This window comes from Hemicordylus capensis, chromosome 1 (assembly GCF_027244095.1).
Source record: "Hemicordylus capensis ecotype Gifberg chromosome 1, rHemCap1.1.pri, whole genome shotgun sequence".
Taxonomy (NCBI): Eukaryota; Metazoa; Chordata; class Lepidosauria; order Squamata; family Cordylidae; genus Hemicordylus; species Hemicordylus capensis.
In genome coordinates this window covers 432,474,998-432,501,858 of record NC_069657.1, presented here as the reverse complement: position 1 = coordinate 432,501,858, position 26,861 = coordinate 432,474,998, and the positions used below count along the sequence as shown (strand labels likewise).

The 26,861-nt window shown below is 41.2% G+C and overlaps 1 protein-coding gene across 1 annotated transcript in view; it reads left to right on the top strand.

The window, feature by feature from the left end:
- ZC3H6 (zinc finger CCCH-type containing 6) overlaps nucleotides 1-26,184 on the top strand; it is a 33,262-nt gene extending 7,078 nt beyond the window's left edge. The window contains exons 3-12 of the mRNA XM_053313477.1: nucleotides 2,647-2,769; nucleotides 5,741-5,981; nucleotides 10,338-10,447; nucleotides 11,143-11,259; nucleotides 12,810-12,923; nucleotides 13,319-13,426; nucleotides 13,962-14,215; nucleotides 21,458-21,927; nucleotides 22,568-22,813; nucleotides 23,815-26,184. Coding sequence (XP_053169452.1) covers nucleotides 2,647-2,769; nucleotides 5,741-5,981; nucleotides 10,338-10,447; nucleotides 11,143-11,259; nucleotides 12,810-12,923; nucleotides 13,319-13,426; nucleotides 13,962-14,215; nucleotides 21,458-21,927; nucleotides 22,568-22,813; nucleotides 23,815-25,316 — 3,285 coding nt within the window. The 3' untranslated portion in view covers nucleotides 25,317-26,184. The remainder of the gene's footprint in view (nucleotides 1-2,646; nucleotides 2,770-5,740; nucleotides 5,982-10,337; nucleotides 10,448-11,142; nucleotides 11,260-12,809; nucleotides 12,924-13,318; nucleotides 13,427-13,961; nucleotides 14,216-21,457; nucleotides 21,928-22,567; nucleotides 22,814-23,814) is intronic.
- The last annotated feature ends 677 nt before the right edge of the window (nucleotides 26,185-26,861 follow it).

Below are 26,861 nucleotides of genomic sequence, written 5' to 3'. Positions count from 1 at the left end.
TTATTTCCCCCTCCCTTAAGGAAACATACAGCAATGCTGATCGTGCTTAAACAGAATAACGAGGCTCAGGAATATTATTACCAGTCGTGCCAGTATAGTTAAGATGAGTTGCTTCAACTTTCTATCATTATAGTGGAGTGTAACAGAGCGGAAAGTTCATTAAATACACAGATATGCATACACTACATAGTGGCAAGAACGAAGACAATGTAAATACATATAAATCCCAGCATATTGTAGGAAGCAGAGTCCAACCTGGTTTGCATTTGTGAGCACTGTAAGATATTCCCCTTAGGGGATGGGTCCGCTCTGGGAAAAGTGCCTGCATGCTTGCATGCAAAAGGTTCCAAGTTCCCTTCCTGGCATCTCCAAGAAGGCTGAGAGAGACTCCTGCCTGTAACCTTGGAGAAGCTGCTGCCAGTCTGTGTCGATAATACTGAGCTAGATGCACCAATGGTCTGACGAAGAAGGCAGCTTCCTATGTTCCTATCATTTTATTGGTCATAAAATTGAAGCCGCCTGTCAAATCTGTCTGACTGTTCGTAGACATCTGTTAGGTGACAAAAGACACTGCCCTTCCAAGTCTGATGCATATCTGATGTAAAATGGCTGAGATTCAACAAAAATTAAAATGGACCTTTAAACTCGTTTGCTATGCTTTTTGCCGTCAGACGACACATACAGGTAGACCTCTATATTAATGGAACTGTGAATACTAAGTCTGTGGGATCATGGGGGATAGGTTCCTAGAGGCTCAAAAACCTTGTGAAAAAGGGCGTGCTCCATGGGCCTCCAGCAGTGCTCCGCAGAAATCCAAATTCTTCCTTTTTTCACAGGAAAAAAACACATTTATTTAAACTAAATGAGCCACAGCATAGCTCTCTTTGACAAAATGGCAGCCAGAAAGGACCTCCGAGGTCATTTTCGGCGACCAGTCCACCCATCCCCAACCTGTGGATATATGCATTTAACACCACCACCACCCCAGTGTATGTCGAGGTTGGGTGTTAGTTCCCTGTACACAAAATTGCAGATCCCCGTATCCGTGGGTAATGAGGTTTGCCTGTATTATACTTTTTAAAATGTCCTTTTAAGTGGTATTGTCATTTTTAAAATTCAGATACATACTGAAGTGTAAACCTGGGGGGTGGGGGTGGACAGCCCAATATTTCCTGAGTTATTAGCCTCTGAAGTCCACATAATAGGGTAAAATCAACTAGGAGTGTTAATCGTGGATTTTGCCCTTCAAGGGTTCTGCAGCCAGAATTGGGAGGGGCAAGTCCTGGAGAGTGACTTCCTGGTTCTGAACGTAGCTGTTCAATAAGGAGGCTCTAGGAGCATTCTGGCACTTTTGTACTTAAACAGACATTCCTTTCTTCCTCCTTTTCCTTGATGGGTTTTTCTTTTCTCCCTCCACTGAGGTGGCAGTGAGGTAGCAAGGGGCTTTGCAAAGGCACACAAAGTGGAGTAAGGTGGCAAATGCACTTATGAGGCAACATGAGGTAGTGTGGTGGTAGTGGGGGCCTCATGAGGGCACACAAGGCAGTTGCAGACCGCCCCCCCCCCCAATCTGCATTGATACCTGGTTTTTCTCCAAGCCCAGTTCAGAGTATTGGTTATTACTTTTAATACCCTGTGCCCATACCAATTCGGGCATCTTAAAAACTACTTGTTTTTAACTGCTCTGTATGATTGTGTTTTCCTGGTCACATCTTTGAGGGAGGGAGGCCTTGTTCTGCATCCCAGCACCATTTTTGGTTAGACTAGTGGATTTGTAGATGCCTGCCTGCCTGTCTGTAGATATCAGGGAATGAACTTGGAGCTTCTTGCATACAAATCATGCATTCTACCTTTGACCTAGAGTCACTCCTCTAAGTAACATATGAAGTTGCCTTCTACTGAGTCAGATCATTGGTCCATCTGGCTCAGTATTGGCTACATGGATTGACAGCAGCTATCCAGGGTTTCAGGCAGAAGTTTTTGCCAGTTTTACATGGAGATGCCAGGAATTTAATTTGGGACTTCTGCATGCAAAGCATGTGCTAATAAAAATAACTATCTTTGGCCATGTTTGCAAAAGTGTATCACTAAACTGAAGTAACTCATTTTAAACTATTTATGACCTGACTTCTGTTGTGCACTATTCACACTAAGAAAAGAGTTTGAAATGAGGAAGAAACAGGAGTACAGCCTCCTTTATGAAGAGTACTAATTTTATTTTCATCCGTTACAGTAAATGTTTGAAGTTTAGGGCCTGCTTTTCTCCTTCCTATGTAGCCTTTGTCAGATGTAGCAGCAGAGGCAAGGAGTATTCTTCTTCAGTACCTATACATGACCACTGAATGTTAACTCTTCTGGAGCATATGGTACCCACAGACTACAAAACTGGTCAAGAGAATGAGTCCACTGGGTTATCACTTTCTCCTTCCTGAAGGATTGTTGGCCCCATATGTGGGGAGAAAGGTGTAATGATAATGCATTGCAACATCTTGGGGGACACTAGGACTATATGCAGTACAGCAGAGTACAACCTGCTATAATTATTACTGGCAATAAGTGATACTCATGATTATTTGAATTGTACATCCCTAGTATAAGACCTACTTTCCTTCCAACCCCATGCCCAAATTGTTTTTTGTTTTTCAGCATAATTCCCCTTCTAGTGATGACAGTTCTGACTATAGCCTTGATTCTGATGTTGAACGTACAGAAAGATCCCATAAGAAAGGAGCTGGTTTCTACAGAGATTATGAGTCTTCATTTCTTCAGGTATAGCATTCAGAATGGGCTTCTTACTTCTGTTTTTCAGTTTTTAAATACATTCATATTCTCACCTCAGACTACAGCATTCATTCTTTCTTAAAGGATGCATGTATTTGTCCTGGAATGATACAGGAATGATGACATTTCCTTTTTCAGCCAGTCATTTCATTTTTCATTTCCAGTCAGAATGAAGCAATTTTTATTCCTGCCATTTTCCAGCCCAGTATGAAAGTGTGCTATTCACTTCTCACTTTGCTGTAAAGGAAATGGGTGTCATCTTTGGCTGGATTTGTTGTTGTTCCTGCCATATTTGTTCACAATATGGAAAGTGCAGTGGAATGAGAAGCATATGCCGTCACCTTGATTGCTTTTAAGTTCTTCTTTCTTTACATGAATTCTTTTTACTGTGTATTGTCCCAGCATCTGAGAAGGATCTTTACAAGATGACTGAGAGATGACATCCCTTTCAGGAGAGTAATGTCATATTTCAGTTCAGTTCTACATATTATTATTTCTTGTTTACACAGTCAGACAGGTGTTATTGACTGGTTTGTTTTATCTAGACATCGAGTCCTTCCCAAGGACCTGGGATGGCTGAATTTTAATAATAATAATAATAATAATAAATAATTTGATTTCTATACTGCCCTTCCAAAAATGGCTCAGGGCGGTTTACACAGAGAAATAACAAACAAATAAGATGGCTCCCTGTCCGCTAAGGGCTCACATTCTAAAAAAAACCCCATAAGATAGACACCAGCAACAGTCACTGGAAGTACTGTGCTGGGGGTGGATAGGGCCAGTTACTCTCCCCCAGCTAAATAAAGAGAATCACCACCTAAAAAAGGTGCCTCTTTGCCCAGTCAGTTTGAGTTAAGTTAATATCATCATTGCATCTCTTTAATATCAATTAAAGGTGCCCTCAGAGTAAAGTCTGACTTTAGGTCACTTTTTATGAATAAGTGGGATAATCACATGAGGTTTGCATCCAGGTTCAAATAAAACTTCATAGAAAACTCCTGAAAGTGAACCCAGAGTATGAGGAGGCAAAATCTTCCAGACTTAATTTAGTTGAAAAACCTCTTCTAGCAGTGTGTTTCTAATCTTAATTTATTCACATCTCTGAAAGTCATCAGATTGGATATTCTACCTGTGGAAAAAGGGTGGAAATGGGCATAAGAATTGCTTCACTCTGACTGCCAGAGAATAGGATAGAGTCATTTGTATATGCCAGTATCTTCTTGCTACAGAAAATAGATAAAAAACATTTGATATGAATTTGGTAGTACTTGAGAGAAAATGCTAAATGTATCTGTTTATGTTTCGGCCTACTCTTTTTTTATATTTGTCCACAAGTGCCAAGGACAGCTGATATCTCAAAAATTCATTCTCTTGTGCCTTAGATACTTTGTAAACAATTGTAATAATAAAATTTGTATAATTTATGTTGCAAGATTTAGCTTTTCTTGAAACAGAACTTGGACAACCTTGGCAAAATCAGCCTTCTGATTTTGAATGTCTTTTATTTAGGCAGAGTATACTTAGTTTTGCACACTTTTCTTCATTGGTTTTTATGACATAAGTTCTAAAGCGTAAGAAAATGCTGTCCTTTAAAAGTTATCATCTTAATTATCTATCTCTGCTTTTTACTATTGAATTGCTCTCTCCAGCACAATAGCAACAAAATGATACAGCAAAAAAGTGATCAATAAAGTCATGTAACTTTGACTTCAAACTAAACTATTGCTAGACTGACTCATGTTAAAAGGATACCTGAACTACCGTGGGAGAGGGAGGGACTGTGCAGTATATGAGTTCTGATTCTCTTTTCATTCCACTTCATTATTTTGCTTATATAGCCTTGGCTTGGTGTAGAAACATCACCAAGTCTCAGCTAAAAGAGTTCCTTCCCCACCCCACCCCATTATTCTTACATGATTCACAGCCTACTTTGGTAAGGAAGAGCAACAGTGTGACTCATTTCAGCTTTCTACCCAGTTTACCTTGGAGTCTTTTGAGACCAATGTTTACTTTTCTCTCTCTGGAACAATGGAATGGGAAGACTTGGAATGACACATATTTTAGCTAGAATTAAGTGCAGCATCCAGAGCCAAATGAATTGTACAAGTGTCAATCCATTTCTGGATGCTCAAGCACAAGAGACGCCCTTCTGTTTTGTGCAATAAAACACCACAATTCAACGAATATTCCATTTTTGTTTTTTACATAGAATTGTTTACAATTAAGAGATTTGCATATGCATATTATTGAAACAGCAAAGGAGGAATCTAGTAATGGATAGAAAAATACATTAAATATGTTGCACAAAGTTTTCAATAGAAAAGCAATGGCAAACGACACACTATGTTAGGTAGGAAGGTCCTAGGTTCAGTCCTGACATTCTGGTTATTTTATCTCTTAAAAGATTTATATACTGCCCTTTTACCTATATAGGGTTAGGGGACTTAACAACAAAATAAGCATTGCAAAAACAATCAAATATAACCAGCATCAAATGAACTTACTAGTAGCAAGAGAGTTCAATGGCCAGAAAACAATGATGAACCCCCCTCCCCCACCACCCCGAACCACTATCCCAGACCATATGTTTGGTAAAAGTGGATTGTTTTGACAATCCTCTGGAAGGCCATGATGGAGAAAGCCAGGCAAGCTTCATGGGAACATCTTGGGTGTAATCACAGAGAAGGCTCTTTTTCTGAGTCCCTGCCAGTTTCACCTCTGCTGGTGGTGAAACCCAGAGCAGAGCCTTACTAGATTACCTCAGAGGGCAGGCAGTTTCATCTCTAGTTAGATAGTTTTTTAAGGTTCCCTGGATCTGAACCTTTTGAACATTTGAACCAGTTTAAGTTAAAATACCTTGGATAGCAGATCTTGGAAAGACTTCTATATGAGATCTTGGAAAACTGGTGCTAAAGTATGTCTTTTGTTTCAAATTGTCACTGTCTCTCTCATCCAGCATGGGCATATTTCAGGAAAATATGCCTCCTCACAGAAGACGCAGCATAATAAAAAATCAAAGAACAAGGACTATGAAAATTACAGTGATGATAATTTTGGCTACAATGAGGATGAAAAAGAGGATTTTGCTGACCAATTAAAACAATATAGACAAGCTAAAGAAGCTTCAAATGCTGATTTAGAAACTCCAGTTTCAAAAGAACCAGTGAAAAAACAAGGAATGAAAGGGATTCAGAAAGGTAAGACCTACGCTTTGGGCTAGCTTGATTTGATTTTGAAACTTACCTACATATAATGGCTCTGCAATCATGTGGCTGGCATTAACAGCGAAATAGTGCTCAAAATAAGCGGCTTTCCCATATGAGGGTCTGGAATGGAACATTTTGTATTAAATGCACGTTATGCTATTACTACCTGATCAAGAGTGACTGTAGTGGCAACCTGAAGGTCTATTCCACAATCTGCTCCTGAAATTTTTTCTCTTAATCAATCCCATTCTCCTTCAAAAGGACCCCCAATGTAGCATTCTCAGAAATGCTACCTGTTCCACGAGCAGGTTCAGCGAGACAGGTAGAGCTGAGGGATCTCAATGTGTGGATGAGACGTTGGTGTCAGAAGGAGAGGTTTAGATTTGTTAGGCACTGGGATACATTTTGGGGCAAGCAAAGCCTGTTTGCACTTGAACCAAGATGGAACCAGACTGCTGGCACTTAAAATAAAAAAAGATTGCAGAGCAGCTTTTAAAATTACGCCTGGGGAATAGCCAACAGGAGCTGGGCAGTATCGGGTTTGGGAAATGCCATCCCGTAAGGTGCGAGGGTGTAAAATATTCAGATAAAACAGAAAGGGACAGAGCAGAACCACATAAAGAGAGATAGAAGGCTGGGCTAGCTGGTCAAAGAGATCAAAGAGCCAAAAAAAAGATAGCATACACCAGGTAAGAGGAAGGGATAGAAACTAACAAACTAGAAAACCTAGGAGGACCAGAATCTTCCACAGAAACCCTGTGGGTGACAATACAAGGCCTGAAAGGAAATGTGCTGCTGGGGACATGCTATGGCCATCCGGATCAAAACGCTGACAGTGACTGGGAGTTGCAGGAGGAAATCAGGGAGGCGTTAAGGAGAGGCAGGGCTGTAATCATGGGTGACTTCAATTACCCACACATAGGCTGGGTAAAATCACAGTCAGGTAATGACAAAGAGGTCAAATTTCTAGATATGCTGAATTACAGTACCCTAGAACAGTTGGTCTTGGAACCAACCAGAGAGAAGGCGACCTTGGACTTAATCCTGAGTGACACCAAGGACTTGGTGCGTGATGTCACTGTCATCGACCCTTTAGGGAACAGTGACCATAGTGCAATCACATTCAGCATACATGCGGGGAGAGAATCACCAAGGAAGTCTAACACAGACACTTTGAATTTCAGAAGAGGAAACTTCTCCAAAATGAGGAGTATGGTGAAAAGAAAACTGAATGGGAAAATCAGGAGAGTCACTTCAGAATGTATGGAGTTTACTCAAAACCACAATACTAGAAGCCTAGTTAGAATGTATACCAAAAAGGAGAAAAGGTATCACTAAGTCCAGGAGGATACCAGCATGGCTAACAGATAAAGTCAAGGAAGCCATAAAAGGGAAGAAGACTTCCTTCTGAAATTGGAAGGCCTGCCCAAATGAAGAGAACAGAAAGGAACACAAACTCTGGCAAAAGAAATGCAAGGTGACAATAAGAGAGGCGAAAAGAGAGTTTGAGGAACATTTAGTTAAAAGCAGCAAGGAGAATAACAAAAACTTCTTTAAATATATCAGGAGCAGGAAACCTGCCAGGGAGGCGGTTGGACCATTAGACAGTGGGGGAGTGAAAGGGATTATTAAGGAGGATATGGAGGTTGCAGAGAAGCTTTCTTTGCATCTGTCTTCACGGCAGAAGATACTGAGCATATACCTGTTCCTGACCAGGCTTTTTGGGGAAGCTAAAGAACTGAGTCAGACAGAAGTGACAAGAGTTGATGATCTAAACTGTCTGGAAAAACTGAATACTAGCAAATCACCAGCGCAAGAGGCATCCACCCAAGAGTCCTTAAAGAACTCAAATGTTAAATTGCCAGCCTCCTTGCAAAAATATATCACCTATTCCTACAATCAGGCTCTGTACCAGAGGACTGGAAAATAGGCAATGTAACACCGATTTTCAAAAAGGGATCCAGGAACTTATAGGCCAGTTAGCTTAACGTCTGTTCCAGACAAATTGATGGAAAGCATTCTCAAAGATAAAAATGTAAAGCACATAGAAGAACAGGCCCTGCTGGGGGAGAACCAGCATAGCTTCTGCAAAGGTAAATCTTGCCTCATGAAACTTTTGGAGTTCTTTGAGAGTGTCATCAAGTGTGTGTATAAAGGTGATCCAGTTGACATAGTATACCTGAACTTCCAAAGGTACACTTCTGGTCACCACATCTAAAGAAGGACATTTTAGAACTGGAAAAGTTGCAGAAGAGGGTAACCAAGGTGATCAGAGGCCTAGAGCACCTTCCTCCTCCTCCTCCTCCTCCTCCTCCTCCTTCTTATTATTATCTCTTGTTTACACAGTCAGACAGGTGTTATTGACTGGTTTGTTTTATCCAGACATCGAGTCCTTCCCAAGGACCTGGGATGGCTGAATTTTATTATCAGTTGTTATAGATATTGTCGCAGAATATAGGCTTTTCCCAGTAAAGCTGCTTTTTGTAATTGACTGATGGTGATTTCTGTGGCCCCTATGGTGATGGCTCTTCAAGGCTCTTGAAGAGCCATGGCTCTTCAAGGTCTTTTGGAACTGCACCCAGGGCGCCAATGACCACTGGGATTATTTTGGTCTTTTTCTGCCACAGCCTTTCAATTTCAATTTGTAGATCTTTGTATTTGGTGATTTTTTCTATTTCTTTTTCTTCTATTCTGCTATCCCCTGGTATTGCTATGTCGATTATTTTCACTTGTTTTTCTTTCTTCTTGACCACAGTGATATCTGGTGTATTGTGTGGCAGATGTTTGTCTGTTTGTAGTCAGAAGTCCCATAATATTTTTACATCTTATTTTCTTCAACTTTTTCAATGTTATGGTCCCACCAATTCTTGGCTACAGGTAGCTTGTATTTTTTGCAGATGTTCCAGTGTATCATCCCTGCTACCTTGTCATGCCTTTGTTTGTAGTCAGTCTGTGCGATCTTTTTACAACAGCTGATTAGGTGGTTATTATTATTATTATCTATTCGATTTCTATACCGCCCTTCCAAAAATGGCTCAGGGCTGTTTACATAGATAAATAAATAAATTATGAGGCAAGACTACAACATCTGGGGCTTTTTAGTTTAGAAAAAAGATGACTGTGCTGAGACATGATAGAAGTCTATAAAATCATGCATGGTGTGGAGAAAGTGGATAGAGAGAAATTTTTCTCCCTCTCACATAACACTAGAACCAGGGGTTATCCCATTAAATTGATTGCTAGGAAATTTAGGACCAACAAATGGAAGTACTTTTTCACACAATGCATCAACTTGTGGAATTCTCTGCCCCAAGATGTGATGTCAGCCAACAACCTGGATGGCTTTAAGAGGGGTTTGGATAACTTCATGGAGGAGAGGTCTATCAATGGCTACTAGTCAGAAGGCTATAGGCCTCAAAAAAAGAGCCACAAAATGGCTCTGCACTGCAAATTAGTGGCTGGAAATGAACCATGGATATGCAGTTTTTAACCCTTTTATTCACCGCATATAACCAAGGTCAGGTATAAATTTCCCATATGTGGAACTGCGGCTGTCGGGACTGCATCCGTGAGTAATGAGGTCTCATTTATCCTCTTGTATAGAGAGTGACTGGTTTGTCTTATGTAGATAGTAGAAGGACATCATTGCTAGGTGATAGCAACTATCACATTAGATGATGAGCAAGTGAACGAGCCGTTGATGGTATAACTGGCATGATTAGGTACTGTAATAATGTTGCAGTGGATATGGGGACAGAATTGGCATCTGGGAGACAGGCTGATAGAACATAATGCTAGAAAGCTGTGTAAATGGACATAGGTCTGGTCTACATATTCACGCTCTAATAGGGAACCATATTTTTTTCCTCAGTACAAGTGGACCTCATTATCCGCTGGGGTTCCATTCCTGCATAATATCATGGATAACAAGTCCTTGAGTCTATGGGAATGCAGGGTTAGGTTCCCAGGCTCAGAAAAAACTACCCCAAAACATTTTTTAAAAACACCAACAGGCCAAATAAAGTGCCCTACTGTGCTCCACAGGTCTCCTGGCATCCAACAGTGCCCCCTAAAATGCCCCAAATGGTCCCCCAAATTGTGGATTTTCCCCACAATTTTAATTTTTGATAAACAATTTGCAGTGTTATCTCAGATATGATCTCAGAAAAACATTGCAGTTCTTTCCTGGCTCATAGGAAGAGACACTTTATGTAGTCCATACATTACTCAGAAAAATAGAAGCGGTATTGATGTATTCTGTTTATCTTATTTATCTTCCTGTTCTCTTGCAGATGGTAATATTTATGCTCTAAACAATTCCCAATGTGTAATGTTCGGTTTTTTTAGGTGCACAGACAGGCAACAGTTATGGTATTGGCCGAGGGCGTGGCATTCCGAAGAAACTGAAGCGCAAAGACCGTGGAAGGGGAAGAGGGGCAAATAAAGGACCTGAGGAGGTAAAAGGAATGGAAGTAACTTATGTTACATTGAAGCACTGAATTTTTATTTAGATCATTATGGATGATGTATTCAGTGTGAAGACCTGATACCGCTCGATTTAGAATCTTGCAGTTACTTTGATTTTAAATGTAGACCTTCAATATGATTACTCTGCACTGTTGTTTGAGATTATAGCCTTAGGGTATGTCCATCACAAAATTAACTTTTGATGAGCCTAAGGCAGAGGGAGGGGCAGTACTGATTTTTCTAACTTGAAAAGTGAATAGGAAAAGATCAAGATCAGTAGATCTTGTACAATTAAAGTGATACAATAAATAACTAGTGAAATCAATGTGAAAGTGATTGTGGCAATACAGGAGCTACTGGACAGGTGGGTGAATTGGCACTCCTCTCCCCCACCAGCGCGTGCACACATACAAAAGGTAGCAAAATTCCTTACAGCCTCAGCTTGGAATGCAAACACAACCATTTTATTTGCTTCCTTGTAAGGAGCAGGAAACTCCAACACCAATATTTGCAACACTGGTGAATTTTTACCATAAGTAGAATATCAATGATATTCTATAGAATAATTGTTTGACCTTAAGCAGTTTAAGAAACTCACCTAATTGTTTGAATACTGTAATTGTTTTGATTTGCAGTGACACAAGGAAAAAAACAAGATGTTAAAACTGGATTTTTGGTTTTACAGGAAATGAAGCCAGTGAAAAAATGGCCAACTATGAGTCAGGCATTCATAAATCAGCATACTGTGGAACACAAAGGAAAACAAATTTGCAAATATTTCCTAGAGGCGCGATGTATTAAGGTGAATATATAATTATACTCTTTTGGTGGGGGTGGGGGTATGAATTTCATTCCAATTTGCTCAATAGTATGATGGCATTTATCAGACTGTGACAGGCTTTGTTTTTTTATATCTTTAGTATAAACATACTAAAGAACACTAGAGAAAAGTGCTACTTATTCCTCAGAATTTCAAAACTACTACATTAAAATGATAAATGGGCATGAAATGGGATAAATGAAATGGGCACGAAATTTCTAAACAATGACACTAACTTTTATATTTAATATTGAACATGTGCAATATATAAATAGAAGTGATTTTTTAATATTTTTAAAAAACCCTATTTATTCTATTCTATATTTGAATCTTTGTTCGCATAGTCTGGTATTTATATATACATTCTTGTATTACAAGATTGCCTTGTTGTGAAAATAGCAGCTTTAGCAATTCTGTCAATCAGTTATATGAAAAATAAAGGAACCAGCAATACATTTTGAACTACAGCAATCTGTTTTATGACAATGCAGATACAAGTGGCCCTCGTTATCTGCAGGGGTTGTGTTCCCACCAATTTCCATGTATAACGAAACTGCAGATAAAGAAACTTTAACCCTATGGGGATTGCGGGGGTTAGGTTCCTAAGCACTCTGAAGTTGTGCTGAAAATCACAAGAAAAAGCAGGGGGAGCAGAAAAAAGCAACAGTACCTTGGTCTCCAGCAATTCCTCCAAAACTTGCAAATCCTCCAATTTTTGTTCCTTTTGCAGAAAAGAGCCACAAAATGGCTCCCCACTACAAAATGGTGGCAGGGAATGATGCCAGAAGTCATTTCTAGCCTCTCAAGATAGGCAAAAATAACCCCATTTTCACCCCGCAATTAAATAAACTGGGTCCCTAGGACCTAACCACGGATTTACAGAATTGTGGGTAATAAAGGCCACCTGCATAACTTCATATGGCCACAATGGAACAGTCTGTCTTGCCCAGCAGCAGGCTCTCCTTTGCTGGAGGATTTCAAGCAGAGGCTGTACAGCTACCTGTCAAGATACTGAGCAGATTCCTGCACTGAGCAGGAGTTTGGACTTCTAAGGGCCCTTCCAGCTCTTTGACATTCTTTGTTATAGTTTTCTTATATGTACAGACTTCAGAGACAAAATCATTTATTCGTGGTGTTACTTGTTTATCTTATTTTTAGCCTGCTTTCCAAAGGGAAGAAGGCTTATGAGATTGTGTGTGTATATGTCTGTTCCTCTAATAACTTTTGCATTTACAGTCTGATACAAACCAAATTCACAACACATAGGAGGGAACCTAGGTAAGATTCAACATGTTAAAAGAAGCGTAAAGTAGGTTCTGTTAGTTCTGCTTAGAACTACTTGCTTTATCTGTGACTTGTAAAATAGATATGTAACTATATGTTAACATTTTCCGGTCTCACTGGTGAAAAAATAAATTGAAAAGCAAAATAAAATCTTTTGCTAACATTTATCATATCAGGTTGTCAGGTCAACTTGAAATAGAAAAATATTTTGCATTTGGAACTGATAACTTCTCTCTTTATATACACAGGGAGACCAATGTAAATTTGATCATGATGCAGAAATAGAGAAGAAAAAGGAAATCTGCAAATTTTACATACAGGGTTATTGTTCGAAAGGAGAGAACTGTATTTACATGCACAATATCCTTTGACAAAAACATTCTGATGTAATTAAATTTATTTAATATAAAGGATTAAACTTGTACTAGAATGTCAGTGTGTTTATAAAAAATAATAACTTTGTATCTAATCTAAAGTACTAAATGGCAGGTGGGTGGGTTATAGCTGTCAAAAGATCAAAGTGCTCTTGGTAATGTCTGCCTAAAATTTAAAGGAACACTGAGCATGATCTATGCGCTCACAGGAGGGGATCCTGTTAGCAAACCCACTGAACTTGACTGGTCCAGCTTCGACTGACAAGGGTCTCTTACAGACATCCTGAACATCTTCAGGGGTTCCTGAAGTCTCTCTGATCTTGTACCTATCAAAGATAGATCTTTCATTAGTATTGTTAAGAGTTCTTAATATTAGTTCACATGAATTTCCTTGCAAGTTCTATCATACAGGAGCAAAGTGCTACCATGGTGATAAGTGCAAGTTTTCTCATGACCCACTAACTAAAGAGACAAAAGAACTACTTGATAAGGTGAGTTGTTGTTGTTAATTCGATTTCTATACCGCTCTTCCAAAAATGGCTCAGGGCGGTTTACACAGAGAAATAATAAATAAATAAGATGGCTCCCTGTCCTCAAAGGGCTCACATTCTAAAAAGAAACACAAGATAGACACCGGCAACAGTCACTGGAGGTACTGTCCTGGGGGTGGATCGGGCCAGTTACTCTCCGCCTGCTAAATAAAGAGAATCACCACAGTAAAAGGTGCCCCTTTGCCCAGTTAGCAGGGGATAAATTATGTTCCATCTATCAATGGAGTATGGAGCCTTATACTCGGTGTTCTTTCTAAAGACTGCTTTTCAAAAATGGAGTCCATGGTAGCCCAGGTTAATTTGGATTTTCCAAGGTAACAGGCAAGTTCAAAACATGTATTATTTTGAAGATGTTATAACCCACCCTGAGCTTTCAGGATTGGATAGAGAGAATCCCAATAAGTACATGTGTGATGAGATACTTTAATGATTAAAATGCTACACAACAACTTATATTTGTGTGTGTGTGTATTAGGTATTGAATACTGAAGAGGAACAACAAAATGATGATGAGAAAGAAGTGGAAGAACTGAGGAAGCGTGGGATAGTGCCTCTTCCTAAGCCACCTCCAGGAGTTGGACTTTTGCCAACCCCACCAGAACCATTTTCATTTGCTGAGGAAGATGCTGAAAACTTTCAGGACCCCTCTGGAGAATTCAAGAAAATTCCATCTCTTTTTGAGATAGTGGTTAAACCTACTGTGGATTTAGCACACAAGATTGGAAAGACGTATGTATTAAAATTGTTAAAATTGCATGAGGTATTAATGAGGCAATAAAGGAATTCAGGAAATCAGTAGCATTAATGTAAGCTTAAAAGAAGTGTGTTCAGGAGTGCTCAACCACCTTGTGTTCTGTTGGTCCATCTGGGTGCTACTCTTACCTTCTGTCTCCGATTGCTGCTTCCTCCTCTTGTCTTTGGCCCATTAGCTCAACACCACATTTCCACAAGTGGGAAACTGTTGTTTAACACAATAAGAGGGAAGGGGGCACACACAACACCTAACCACAACAGTTTAACAGTGGTTCCTCTATGCATACCCAATAGCAGAGTGCTGTACTCACTGCACTTCGGCTTTCTTTGTTTTCTGGCCTCAGTGGGTATTGATTCTTTTTAAGGTTAGAAGAAAGAGTGAACTGCAAGCACAGTCTAAGAATTGCATTTTTTCCTCCCCTGGCCAGGAAACATAGCATAGTGGTGAACAGCTGCAGTTTGCCACATGTGGCTGCTCAGTTGGTGCTCAACCAATGCCAGTAGTAAACTGCAAGGCTGCATTATTTTTTTAGGAGAAACAGTGTTCAGAATGTACGTTAAAAATGCAGATAAGCCCTCATTTAGATAAGCCCTCATATAGTATGTCAACTGGACTGACACCTTTAGACACTGAAAATCTTATGTAATAATTGTTTTATCTGTTTAGATCTACAATTTGATGTGTATTTAAAATATGGTTGCATTTTGTTGAAATCTTTTTGAGTAAAACATATGTAAGCAGTTGACAATCCAAATCCAGTCTTTCTGCATATTTCAAAGGAATTTCTACTACATTGTTAGAGTTTACTATTGGAGTTTTTCCTAATATTTAAGCGATCATTACCTTTCTGCAGTTTCTACTGCTTACCTCTTGTTTAGTAAGGGAAAACAGTTGCTTTCCATCTTTTTATTGGGCTTTTGAATATTTGTAACTATAATAATACTCCTTCACGATGTAATCTAAAGGATCTAGAGCGAGATCTGTCGAGATCCATAAGTGTGGGTTCTGCGCCTGTGCCTCTTGTTGAGGTGTCCAAGCCCTGCCCCATGCCTACAGTGTGCTATTTAAAGGCAGGCTGGGTGCCATGTTCCTCAGTTCTTCTCTGACTGCCGTTGCATTTGGACCTCAATCTGTCGGTCTTCGGAATAGTTCTTCAGCATTTATTGTGAGTTCATTCTTTTAAAAAAAAAAAGGACTGTTTCGGTATTTGACCTGTTTCTGACTGACAGACGACGATTGGCGTTTTTGACCCTCAGAACGGATTTGACTTGCATGTATTGCCCATCAGTGTGGCTGAGGAAAAACGGAGCTTAAAAAGGTGTGAGGACTGCAAGGCAAAACTTCCTTCTAAAGATCTCCACAAGTTGTGTCTCATTTATTTAGGAGAAGAACACAACATGTCTACTTGTAAAACTTGTCTATCTTTTTCAAAGTAGACTCACAAGAATTGGTCACTTAGGCTACGTGCCGCCATCTGTGATGATGTCTTAAGCCTGTTGACTTTGGGTGAACCCTAACCGTCGACTTCATCTTCAAAAACACTGCCAAAAATACCTTCGACACCAAAGCCTCTCAAACCATCATCATTGACGACAACAACAGCTTTGACACCGAAAGCTTCCAAACTTTCAACATCGACCACAACCTTTCAGAGCCCAAAGCTGCCTTCCAGTTTAAGTGCAAGCTTGGGGCCAAAGCCCCAAAGGACCGCATCAAAACAATCAGCCAGTGGCTCTTGTCCTTTGACACCGAAACCTAAACAGTCTAAAACAATCAACTTGACACAGAATCGAACACCATCTCTGTCCGTTCTACAGCAACTATCTTTGAAGCCTATGTCGAAGCCCAAGGTTGCCATCAATATCAAACCCCTCCGCATCGGGGAAGTCACCAATGCCAGCAGATCCTCTCTTTGCCAACTGCCCTTCAACACAGATCTGGTCAACATCAAGAGCTTGTTCTTTGTCTCCAGTACTAACGCCAGTTGCCTCATCAGCATGATCAACACAGACAGAGCACCAACGTGATGCGCTATTAATGCCAGTGACTCCAGCTCCACGCTTTCCACTCTCGACATCAACGTTGCATACTCCAGTATTGTCGGCATCAAGGCAAGTCTCACCATATTGCCAAATGCCAATGCCGACATTTGATGTTGAAGAGGAAGACGTGGACAAGGATGCCAGCTTGGATCCTACAACAGCATGTTGTAGGTGCTCTGTCTGTTGCTATCGATTCTGGACTCCTCTTTGAGTACCACATCTACATCGACATTTAAGGGGTTTCTCCCCACGATTACTGAAGGATCTTGTGAGTTCATCGGCTCAGCCACAGACAGCTACCCTGCCAGCTGCTCAACTGGAAAATTCATCAACCTGGTATTCTTAGGGTTTTCCCATACATCTGCAACAAGCACTGCCCTTGCCATGACATTCATGGGTTCCTGTTCTCCAGGAATGATCATCAGAGACAAAGGCCATGGAAATCTTTTACACCAAGATCATACAATCTGATTCCTCCTTCGCTGACAATTGCCACCTTAGCTAGTGGAGATGCCCCAATTAAGCCTGTTACATATGCATCTGAATCTACACACATTACTGCTGACTGGGATGTCTCGGACAACACAGACTACCTCTTCACCAGTCAGGACAGTAGGTACTCAAACACGGACTCAGTCTCCACCAGTAAGGTCTTCCGCGGAAACCCAAACAGCCATTCCATCTTCCCCAACTGGGTCCCCATCAGACCACCGTGGATCCTCTGATTTTGAATCCAATCCTGAGGATGCAGATAGCTTGGCATATCCTCCCACTAATGTGCCACCTTCCAAATATGTTTCTCCAATTGCAGAGCTGAAAGCTTACTATAGACATGTAAGAGCCATGGCAGAGGCATTAGGCTTAGATTTGAAGTCTGAGCTTTCTATGTTCGATGACCCTGTATACAATTTCATGGTTAAATCACAGATCACTCAACCTGTGGCTCTTCCTGTTCTACCTGTAATATCCAGGACAGTGAAATGTGCTTGGGAAGTACTGCATACATCCACTCCTACTGCTTAAGAGACTGGAAAGTCTGTATCGAATACAAGAAAAGGATAACATTTGCCTTTTAAAACATCCGGCACCAAACTCCCTGGTAATCCCACCACCTTGTCAGAAACTGGGAGACAGCACACAACCCTGTCTGAAAAGGAAGGAAGGAAGTTAGACCTATTAGGGAGGAAATATACTCCACTTCATGCTTGTCAATTAAACTTTCAAATTATTCAGCCTGCACAGTCAAGTACAATCATGGCTAATGGGAATCTCTTCATGGAGATTTAGATTTGTCACCTGAAGAATTCAAAAAGAAATGCCAGCAAACATTAGAAAAATCAGCTGGACTGACCAGATAACAGTTAAGCACAGCAAAACATCTTGCTGAGTCGGAGTCTCGCTCCTTGACTGCTGCTGTCACACTGCGGAGACATGCATAGCTTCAATCTGCGAATCTCAAAGTGACATGAAGGAGAAAATTGAAGGCTTGGCCTTTGATGGGAGAGGCCTTTTCAGTGAAATGACTGATGCCATCATGGAACAAATTTTTAAATCAAAGTTTACTGCGAAGGCTTTTACCTCTACTCCATCAGTATCCACTTATGGGTCAAAGTATCAGCCTTACACCAACAAACAGAGGCCTAGTTACAGACAACAAGGTCGATGAGACTATAGGGAACAATATAATCTGTACTACAAGTGTCCTTACCAGGGGAAGGGCAAGAACACTCAGTCCCAACATACCAAGCAAGCAGAAACTCCGAAGTGCCATTGAGGTACAAGACCACCCACCGACACTAAACTCCTCCCCAATCCTGTCATCAGGGGCATTACCATCTTGGCAGGCGAGCACCATCAACCTCGCAATCCCACCTCTTGCACCAGCACACAAGTCCATCAAGCTGGCATGCCATGCCCCTGCATGGCACCGCATAACATTGGACTTCTGGGTCCTAAAAATCATATCTTCTGGATACGCCATAGAATTCAAGACGACCCCATACTTCACAGGAATGAAGCTCACTCCACCATCCCTGTCATTACAGGAGGAAGTAAAGGAGTTGTTGGGAAAGGTTGCAGTCACCCCTGTGCGGTGGGCGCACAGATGGGAGGGCTTTTACTCCCGTTACTTTCAGATCCCAAAGCAGGATGGCGGAATCCACCCCAGCATGGATCCATGCCATGGTAGCATTGCAAGAGATCCTGCCGCTTCTCTATCAGAATTGGCTTGCAATGCTGGATTTGAAAGGTGCCTACTTTCATATCAGTATAAGGGAGCAATACAGGAAATACCTGTGCTTTTCCACCTCCCCAAGAGTGTTTACCAAATATATGGCTGTCATGATCTTCCCACCTAAGGACACAGGGTGTTGCAATCTACCCATAATTAAACAGTTGGCTCCTGACATCCAGGGACTGGAAAGGGTTACTTTCAAAGATACAGTATGTATTGATGACTCCAGGACTTGGGGATCAAAGTCAATTGGGGAAAGTCCTTCTTGGAACCGGTATGTGTCATCAACTACATAGGGGCAGTGTTAAACAAGGAAACCAGGAGAGCTTACTTACCCAGAGAAAGATACGAATGCATCAGGGACCTAATTCAGGAATTCCAACAGCATCTGTCTCAACTGGCTCAGTTGATCCAGCGACTACTGGGCCTTATGGCCTCCTGAAACACAGTGATACATCATGCACAGCTGAAAATGAGGAAGCTACAATGAGGAAGCTTCTCCATCCAAACCGAGACAGTCAACTCATGCATCTGGAAATACCATCACTAATATTCTGCTCACTGTCATTGTGGTCGAATGACCAGAACCTCCTAGAGGAAGACCCTTTCCAGACTGCATCACCATCAATCTGGTTGACAGCAGATGCGTGCCTGCTGGGTTGGGGTACCCACGGTGAGAACCGTCAGATACAAGGCAAGTGGACCCTACAGCAGACCCAGTTGCAGATCAACTTCCTGGAGTTGCTGGCTGTCTTCCAGGCAATGAAGGCCTTCCTTTCACTATTACAAGGCAAATTCATCCAAGTACAGTTGGACAATACCACTGCTCAGGCTGCCATCAATTGCCAAGGGAAACAGTGTCACGGACCCTGTGTGCACTCAGCGTACAGCTGTGACACTGGTGTATCAGGCACCAAGTGTTTCCAATAGCCATCCACATAAAGGGCTTGGACAGTTACCTAGCATACGATCTAAGACGCATGTTTGCACAGCAGCAACAACAACACGAATGGGAGCTCAAGATGGAATATATTGCTCCTTTTTTCAACCTGTGGATGAGCCCAACCATTGACTTATTCGCAACTTTGGAGAACACAAAGTGCAATTGCTTTTGCTCGAGAGTGGGACACAACCCTCAGTCTCTAGGGGACGCTTTCCAAATGGACTGGACTCTAGAGACACCGTACATGTTTCCACCACGTCCCTTGATAAGTTAAGTGGTGGCATGTCTCCTAGCTGCTCCTACATCATGCATCCTATGTTGCCAAGGCAACCATGGTTTCCACAGGTACTCAAACTGTCAGGAAACCGTTACCACCGTCTGCCTCGAGAGCTAGATCTCTTGTCCCACACAACAGACACGTCTTCCACCCAGACGTACCCACACTCAGTCTGACAGCATGGCGAATCATCTTCTAAAATCTAAATAATGTCTTGCTTAACCAAAGAAAGCCCTCCACCAGACGTAACTACTTTGGGAAATGGCTGAGTTTTTAAGACCAGTGCCAGTACACATGGTTTTCTACTTAAACCAGCAACAATATACTCCTCTATTTGACTAGATTAAAAATGCAAGGTTTGGCTAATGTGTCCCTAAAGGTCCACTTGGCTGCACTCTCTTCCAGACACCCAGGATGTGATGGCAAAACTCTTTTCTCACACCCAGATAGTAAGGCCTTCTTGAAAGGGCTTGTGAATGTGTACCCACCTATTCATACGCCAGTGGAACCATGGAGAATTTCCTTGGTACTTTCTGCATTGACTCGGGGCCCGTTTGAACCTATGGCTACTTCTACCATCAAACTTGTGACTTTTAAAACTGCTTTCCTACTCGCTATTACCACTGCAAAGCATGTAAGTGAACTTACAGCCTTAAGGATTGATTCCCCTTACACCAGGATCTATCCTGATAAGGTACTGATGTGTATGGACCCGAACTTTTTGCCCAAGATAGTGTCCCACTTCAGTCAGGACACTGTGCTCCCTACATTCTTCAGGGAACCATCTACACCTTTGGAACGTGCAGTGTACTCTCTAGATGTACTTAGGGCACTGCTGTTCTACCTAGCACGTGCCAAGGACTTTTGATCCACCAAGTGCCTAATTGTGGCTTACAAGGGTCCTGCCAAAGGCACTTGCATATCCAAACAAAGGATGTCCAGCTGGCTGCTCATCTTGCTGACCTACAAGTTGCAGACCATAGAAGCACCAGAAGCAATCAAGGCCCACTCTACTCATGCCTACGCTTCATGGGCTGCACACCTATCAGGGGTAACTTTCACAGACATCTGTAACGCAGCAACATGGTCCACAGAGTTGCCTTTCATTAAGCATTACGCCATAGATGTGTGCTCTGCTGCTGAGGTGAGCTTCAGGAGAAGTGTACTGAAGTGGGTGTTACAAGGATTACTACTGCACCCTCCTCCAAGAGGAGCTAGCTAAACATCCATACTTATGGATCTCGACAGATCTCAACCCAGATAAACAGGTTGCTCACCTGTTACTTATTATTTGGTAGAGATCTGTCGGAATCCATAAGACCCTCCTGGACCATCCCTCTGCAATAGTGCTCTGCTATGTTCATACCAGCCATTCTGCTTCGTTGTTGATGAACTCACCTACTTATCCAGATGATCATCCTTCACAGCGATCCAAGAACTGAGGAACATGACACCCAGCCTGCCTTTAAATAGCACGCTGTAGGCGTGAGGGTAGGGCTTGGATACCTTGAGCTATGACATTACTACTGCATGGTTCCTGCTCAGGATCAGAACCCGTACTTATGGTTGTTGACAGCTCTCTACCAGTTCATAAGTTACAGGCAAGCAAAATTTCCTAGAAAATAGCATGTAGCCGTTTGTAGGTTCTTGACCACAATACTGCATTCTGATTTTTAATACTTGTACAAAATGTTCTTGACCTGTTAATCTTCTACTTTTCAGTCCACCAGCTTTCTACAACAGCACATCACCACCAGGGCCAGAATTTGAAGGAAGTGATCTACATTTGTACAATGCAGAATCAAGCCCAGGGCATAATGGACCAGCAGGACTCCCAGGTTCTCCTGGGCATCCCTGTATAGGCCCAGCAGTACCACAGAGTCCACCTTTGCAGGCAGTTCCTCCGGGTTACATAGGACCACAGGGTCAAGCAGGTGGACCTATGCACGGACAGCAGGGTGGCCCACCTTTAACACCACCTGGTGCATCATATGGCTGTGGAATTGCTCAAGAACACATGGCAAACATGCCTAGAGGCAATCATTGTCCACCTGGTCCACCGTATCAGCAGATTCCTGGTGAACGACAGCCAAATACTGCTTACGAGTCTCTTCAAAATCCAGCCAACTTCTATGACAATTATTATTCACATCAGGCTGTACATAACTTCCAGACAACCAACAACTCTGGTGGTGAGTTTTTAATTACAGTTCCGTCCTTTGTTTAAAATGTGAACAAAATAATTGTGTCTGTTCGGAAGATTTGATATGTATTTTTAAACAGAAATAACCCCTGTAAATCAAGATTTCCAAAAGTATTTTCAAAATGCCCATCATTACAAGGGGAGGATGTATATGAAGAGAGGCAGGAGGCCAACCATAGTTTTTGTTAACTCCCAGGGCTTGCATTGTATCTGTGTACTTTGCATGCAGAAACACTTGCACTCACCTGTTAAATTTTTGTTAATGGGACCCAGGACGCTCCCATTTATGTGTAGAGGGTGGGCTTTTCTCTCACTGAAATAGTGTCCCAAGTATAGTGCCTCAGTTTTCCCGTAAGAGTGAATAACTATTTCCTTACTGGAAGAAAGTCAGGGGTGCATTTGGAGAAGTCACTGGGGTGGAGCATACACCTGGTCACCGTTGCTGGTAATCCCACCCACTGAGAATCACACTTGCTCCTGTCTGCATTGCCTTACTGTTTCATCATTGCACAGAGTGAAGGAATGTTGAGAACTAGCTTTTATAGAGAGATGGTCAAAAGGCTTTTAACATTGCTTGGTAATGTTTTATTATTTATGGCATACTAATTATTTGTAACATTTGAATACAGATGGAACATGGCAAGGAGAGTTTCTGGATCACCAGCCTCACCACATTTCTTCAGATCCACATAACAGCAGTGGAACTGAATATGAGTCAGATTGTGCCACTCCAGCAGGCCACAATCCAGCTATTAATGTACCAGATTTTCTACCAGCAATGCAGAAAGCTCTTTTTGTAAGGCTCAGTCAAAAACAACAAGATGGTGGAGAGCAGATGAGCAATCAGTGTCAGAGGTCACTGAGTAGAGAAGAAGGTATTGTCAAATTAATTTTTTTAATTTATTCATTTGATTTCTATACCACACTTCCAAAAATGGCTCAGGTCAGTTTACACAGAGAAATAAATAAATAAGATGGATCCCTGTCCCCAAAGGGCTCACAATCTTAAAAGAAACATAAGATAGACACCAGCAACAGTCACTGGAGGTACTGTGCTGGGGTGGATAGGGCCAGTTACTCGTCCCCTGCTAAATAAAGAGTATCACCACGTTAAAAAGTGCCTCTTTGCCAAGTTAGCCTTCTTTACCTTAAATGTTTTAACGTGTTGATTTGTAACTGTCCCCTTTAAGAGCCTGTAAACAATTCGGTTTACTTTATGCTTGGGTATATTTGACTTGTAATTTTAACTTAAAAACACTTCCACACATTTTAAAAGCAGCCTCAAATTATTCCAGGGGTGGGGTTCTATTGCTGATTCTGTTATAGAGATTTGGCCTTCCTTTGCTTGATCTTTGCATAGCTATACAAAGGTAAAGAAAGGAAGAAATATTTTTGTGGGAGTTAGTTGTACTTTTCATTCCACTAAAATCTTTTCCATATCATATACTTTTTTCCTTGTGCAAAATCAGACATAATGAAGCCCAGACAGGTCCATGGTGCTTGTCTCTTGTATGTGCTTTTGTTGATATATGGCACACCTATCATAATGAAGCATCATGTTATTGATTTGTACTCAAATGGTGTTCCACTCTAACATGGATGGTTCTGTTGCCTAGCTAATTTGTATGTTCTACACTTTATATGTAGGATATTCTTACTGTGATAGTTTAATATTTGTTTTTAGGATTAAATTTTGCTGCTATAGACTTGTTTAATGCTTAACTTTTTCTCTTTCCTGTCATACCTGTCATTCTAAAGGGAAATTATCAGTACTCTGTTCTTCTGTGGAGTCTTGTTTTAGTAAAAGTTCTCAGTCTCGGTTGGGAAATTACATTTCTGGCTGCTTAAATCTACATGGTGTGTTTTCTTTTTCTAGATGATAATGTCAACTGGTACTCCAGCAGTGAAGAGGAAGAAGGAAGCAGTGTTAAATCAATACTAAAAACCTTAAAGAAACAAAGTGAGACATTTAGGAATAAGCAACAGCAGTCAGCTGATCAGCAGTTGCGTGTAATGCCTACTGACCCAAGGCTTGCTAAAGAGAGAGGCCCAGGAACCCAGGCTGTTGATCCCAGGCTGAGATCAGCTTCAAGATCCAATGTTCGAAAACCTTCAGATTCAGCTTTGGACCCAAGGCTTGCACGAGATCCTAGAATCTTAAAGGGTAATGAAAGCAGTCACACAAGCTCATCTGCTGGTGGAGCAAAGCTAGATTTGCATCACACATACCCTAATGTTAAGATTACACAAAAAGGGCTGGAAGAAGAAGAAGAGGATGCAGAACGAGAGCTGAGAGAGCGAGCTTTTCTGATACCATTGGACCCCCTACCTGGAGTAACGTTGCGGGATCCAAGGTCTCAGCTTAGACAGTTCAGCCACATCAAAATGGACATTGTTCTGAGCAAACCCAACTTTGCTAAACATATTGTATGGGCTCCTGAAGATTTACTCCCAGTACCATTGCCGAAACCCGACCCTGTATCCTCAATCAATTTACCCCTTCCTCCACTGATAGCTGACCAGAGATTTAATCAACTACGGAATATCAAAAGTGATCCTATCCCAAGTGCAATGCCATTGGACCCAAGACTGGCAGCAAAAGCAAAAAACTCAAATTTAGCAAATAGAAGCGTCTCTTTGGACCACTCTACAGATTCACATCCTGGTAACATAGCAAGCAAATTAGGAGATCCACGCTTGCAGAAAATTGTTGACCCCAGACTCCACAGACTGTCTAGTACAGATTCTCACCATGGAATAATGAAAGACACTCTGCCTCCAAAAATGGACCCTAGATTAGCCAAATCTAGTGCTGGTACTTCACAGTCCTCAGAAGTTGCAAATTTCCAATCGGACACTGATGTCTTGCCTCCATATGCACCCAAGTTATCCTCTGCTAGTACTAGACTAGGCACTCCTAGCTCATTACTTAGTGGCATTAGTTTGTATGATCCAAGAAATAATACTTCATCAGAGCCCTCTCCAGTTAATTCAGGGGAGAATGGAGAGAACCAGAAAAAGGGAATTTTGAAAAATACTGGCCAAAACGAAGCTACTCTGTCCGAAGAACCGGTGCTTCAAAAACCATCCCCAAATGTGGAAAAAAGCCTGGAAGCTTCTGGAGAGGCCAATCCAGATAAAGTGGGTAGTGTCAATAAAACTCAAGCGAAACACTCGAGTGCTGCCCCAGCAGTACACAATCTTCCCATCCAAGCTTTATCAGGCTTGATCAGACCACAGTACAGCGATCAAAGGCAAGTGAAGCAGCCTGGGCAGGCCAGTCAAATGCCAGAGAGCGATCCCAATGGCGAATCAGATGACAAATCACTGAAAGACGTTTTCAAGACTTTTGACCCAACTGCTTCACCTTTTTGTTAGCTATTGGTTTATTAAGACTTTTTACCATTGTGAATAATGCAGGTTTCTGCAGTTTTGTAACTGGTTTACCTCTATGCTTTATTTATTTTTAAATTATAACCAGAAACACTTTTGGGCTGCTATTTTCAGAACCACATGCAGTAATACAGTAAGCTATAGTGTTTGCCAAGTTGGTATTTTCTATGTAATTTCCCCATTTCAGGGAGACTAATAAATGATCTGTTAAAAATAGGTATATCATGTTAGAGCTAAGAGAAGCACCTTCATTGTAAATAATCATTATTAAGGATTCAATTTGAAGACTTGTATATGTGTAATGTCTTTTCAAAATCAACATTTAGAGAATGTTTGCCACTTTTGTATGATTGTATAGGTTCAAGCAATATAATGTACATTACTGTGAGAGATACTATTTAAGATGAGTTATCAAGCCAAACTTGCTAAATAAAATAAAAATATTGATCTTTTCTGAGCATTTGACACAAGGCATCATTTTTTTATTCATGGAATTAATATTCTTAGCCTAAAATATACTGTATTGCATATTGAGGAGCTGAAACAACTTTTTAAAGTATTTTATTCTATGCTGTATATAGAAGAAATTGCAAAAGACATAATTGGAACATTATTGTTTAACTAGGGAGGGGAGAACCTAAGTTGTATGTGTAAAAATGTATTTACTTTTTTCATGTGTACACTATTATCAATTAGTGCTATGTCACATTGTGGTGTTCATGTATTCAATGTATTTTTGTATTCAACTGCTTAATTTGTATTGCTTTTTTGTATTGATGTAACTAAAGTAACATGTATTCATGTGTCCATACGACATTTTTAACAAATTAAAAAAAGATAGTGAAGATCTCTATTTGTGGACTGCTAAAGTGCTTGGTGATTAAATGATGAGAAATCTGCATTACAGGGTTGGGTGTGTTTACATTTTTCTCTAAGGAGCTCAGGGGCAAGGACACGTGATGGTCTCTCCATCTTCTATATTAAACTTATTCTCTCTCCACACACCCACATACACACCCCTCTACCCGTCCCCCTCCTCACAATCGCCCTGTAGGATGACGAGGTTAAGAGAAAGCAAGGTCACCCAGTGAGTTTTTAGCACAGCTGAGCAGGAATTTTAACCGGCTCCAGGGGTTCCCAACCAGTGGTACTCCAGATGTCTCTGAACTATAATTCCCATCATCCTACAATCAATTGTAGCTGGGAATAATGCGAGTTGTAGTTTAGTAACATCTGGAATACCATCAGTGGGGAACCCCTGCCCAAGTCCCTCACATCTTCTCGGTTGCTGAGGCCAGGGACATCTCATGGGTTATCCTCTCTCAAGAGCTCCAGGCAGGACAGAAAGTAAATAGTTAAAAAACTAAGCCACACCCACTAGAGCCTGAGGGGGATAACCCCACCCAGTTCTTTCTGTCCTCAGCAAGCTCCATGGCAGCGTTTTTCTAGCTCTCTCTATTTTCTGCTGATATTACTTCTCTAACTACAGTATTCTGTTCTCCAAATCCTTTTTTTCTGCCCCTGATCTTT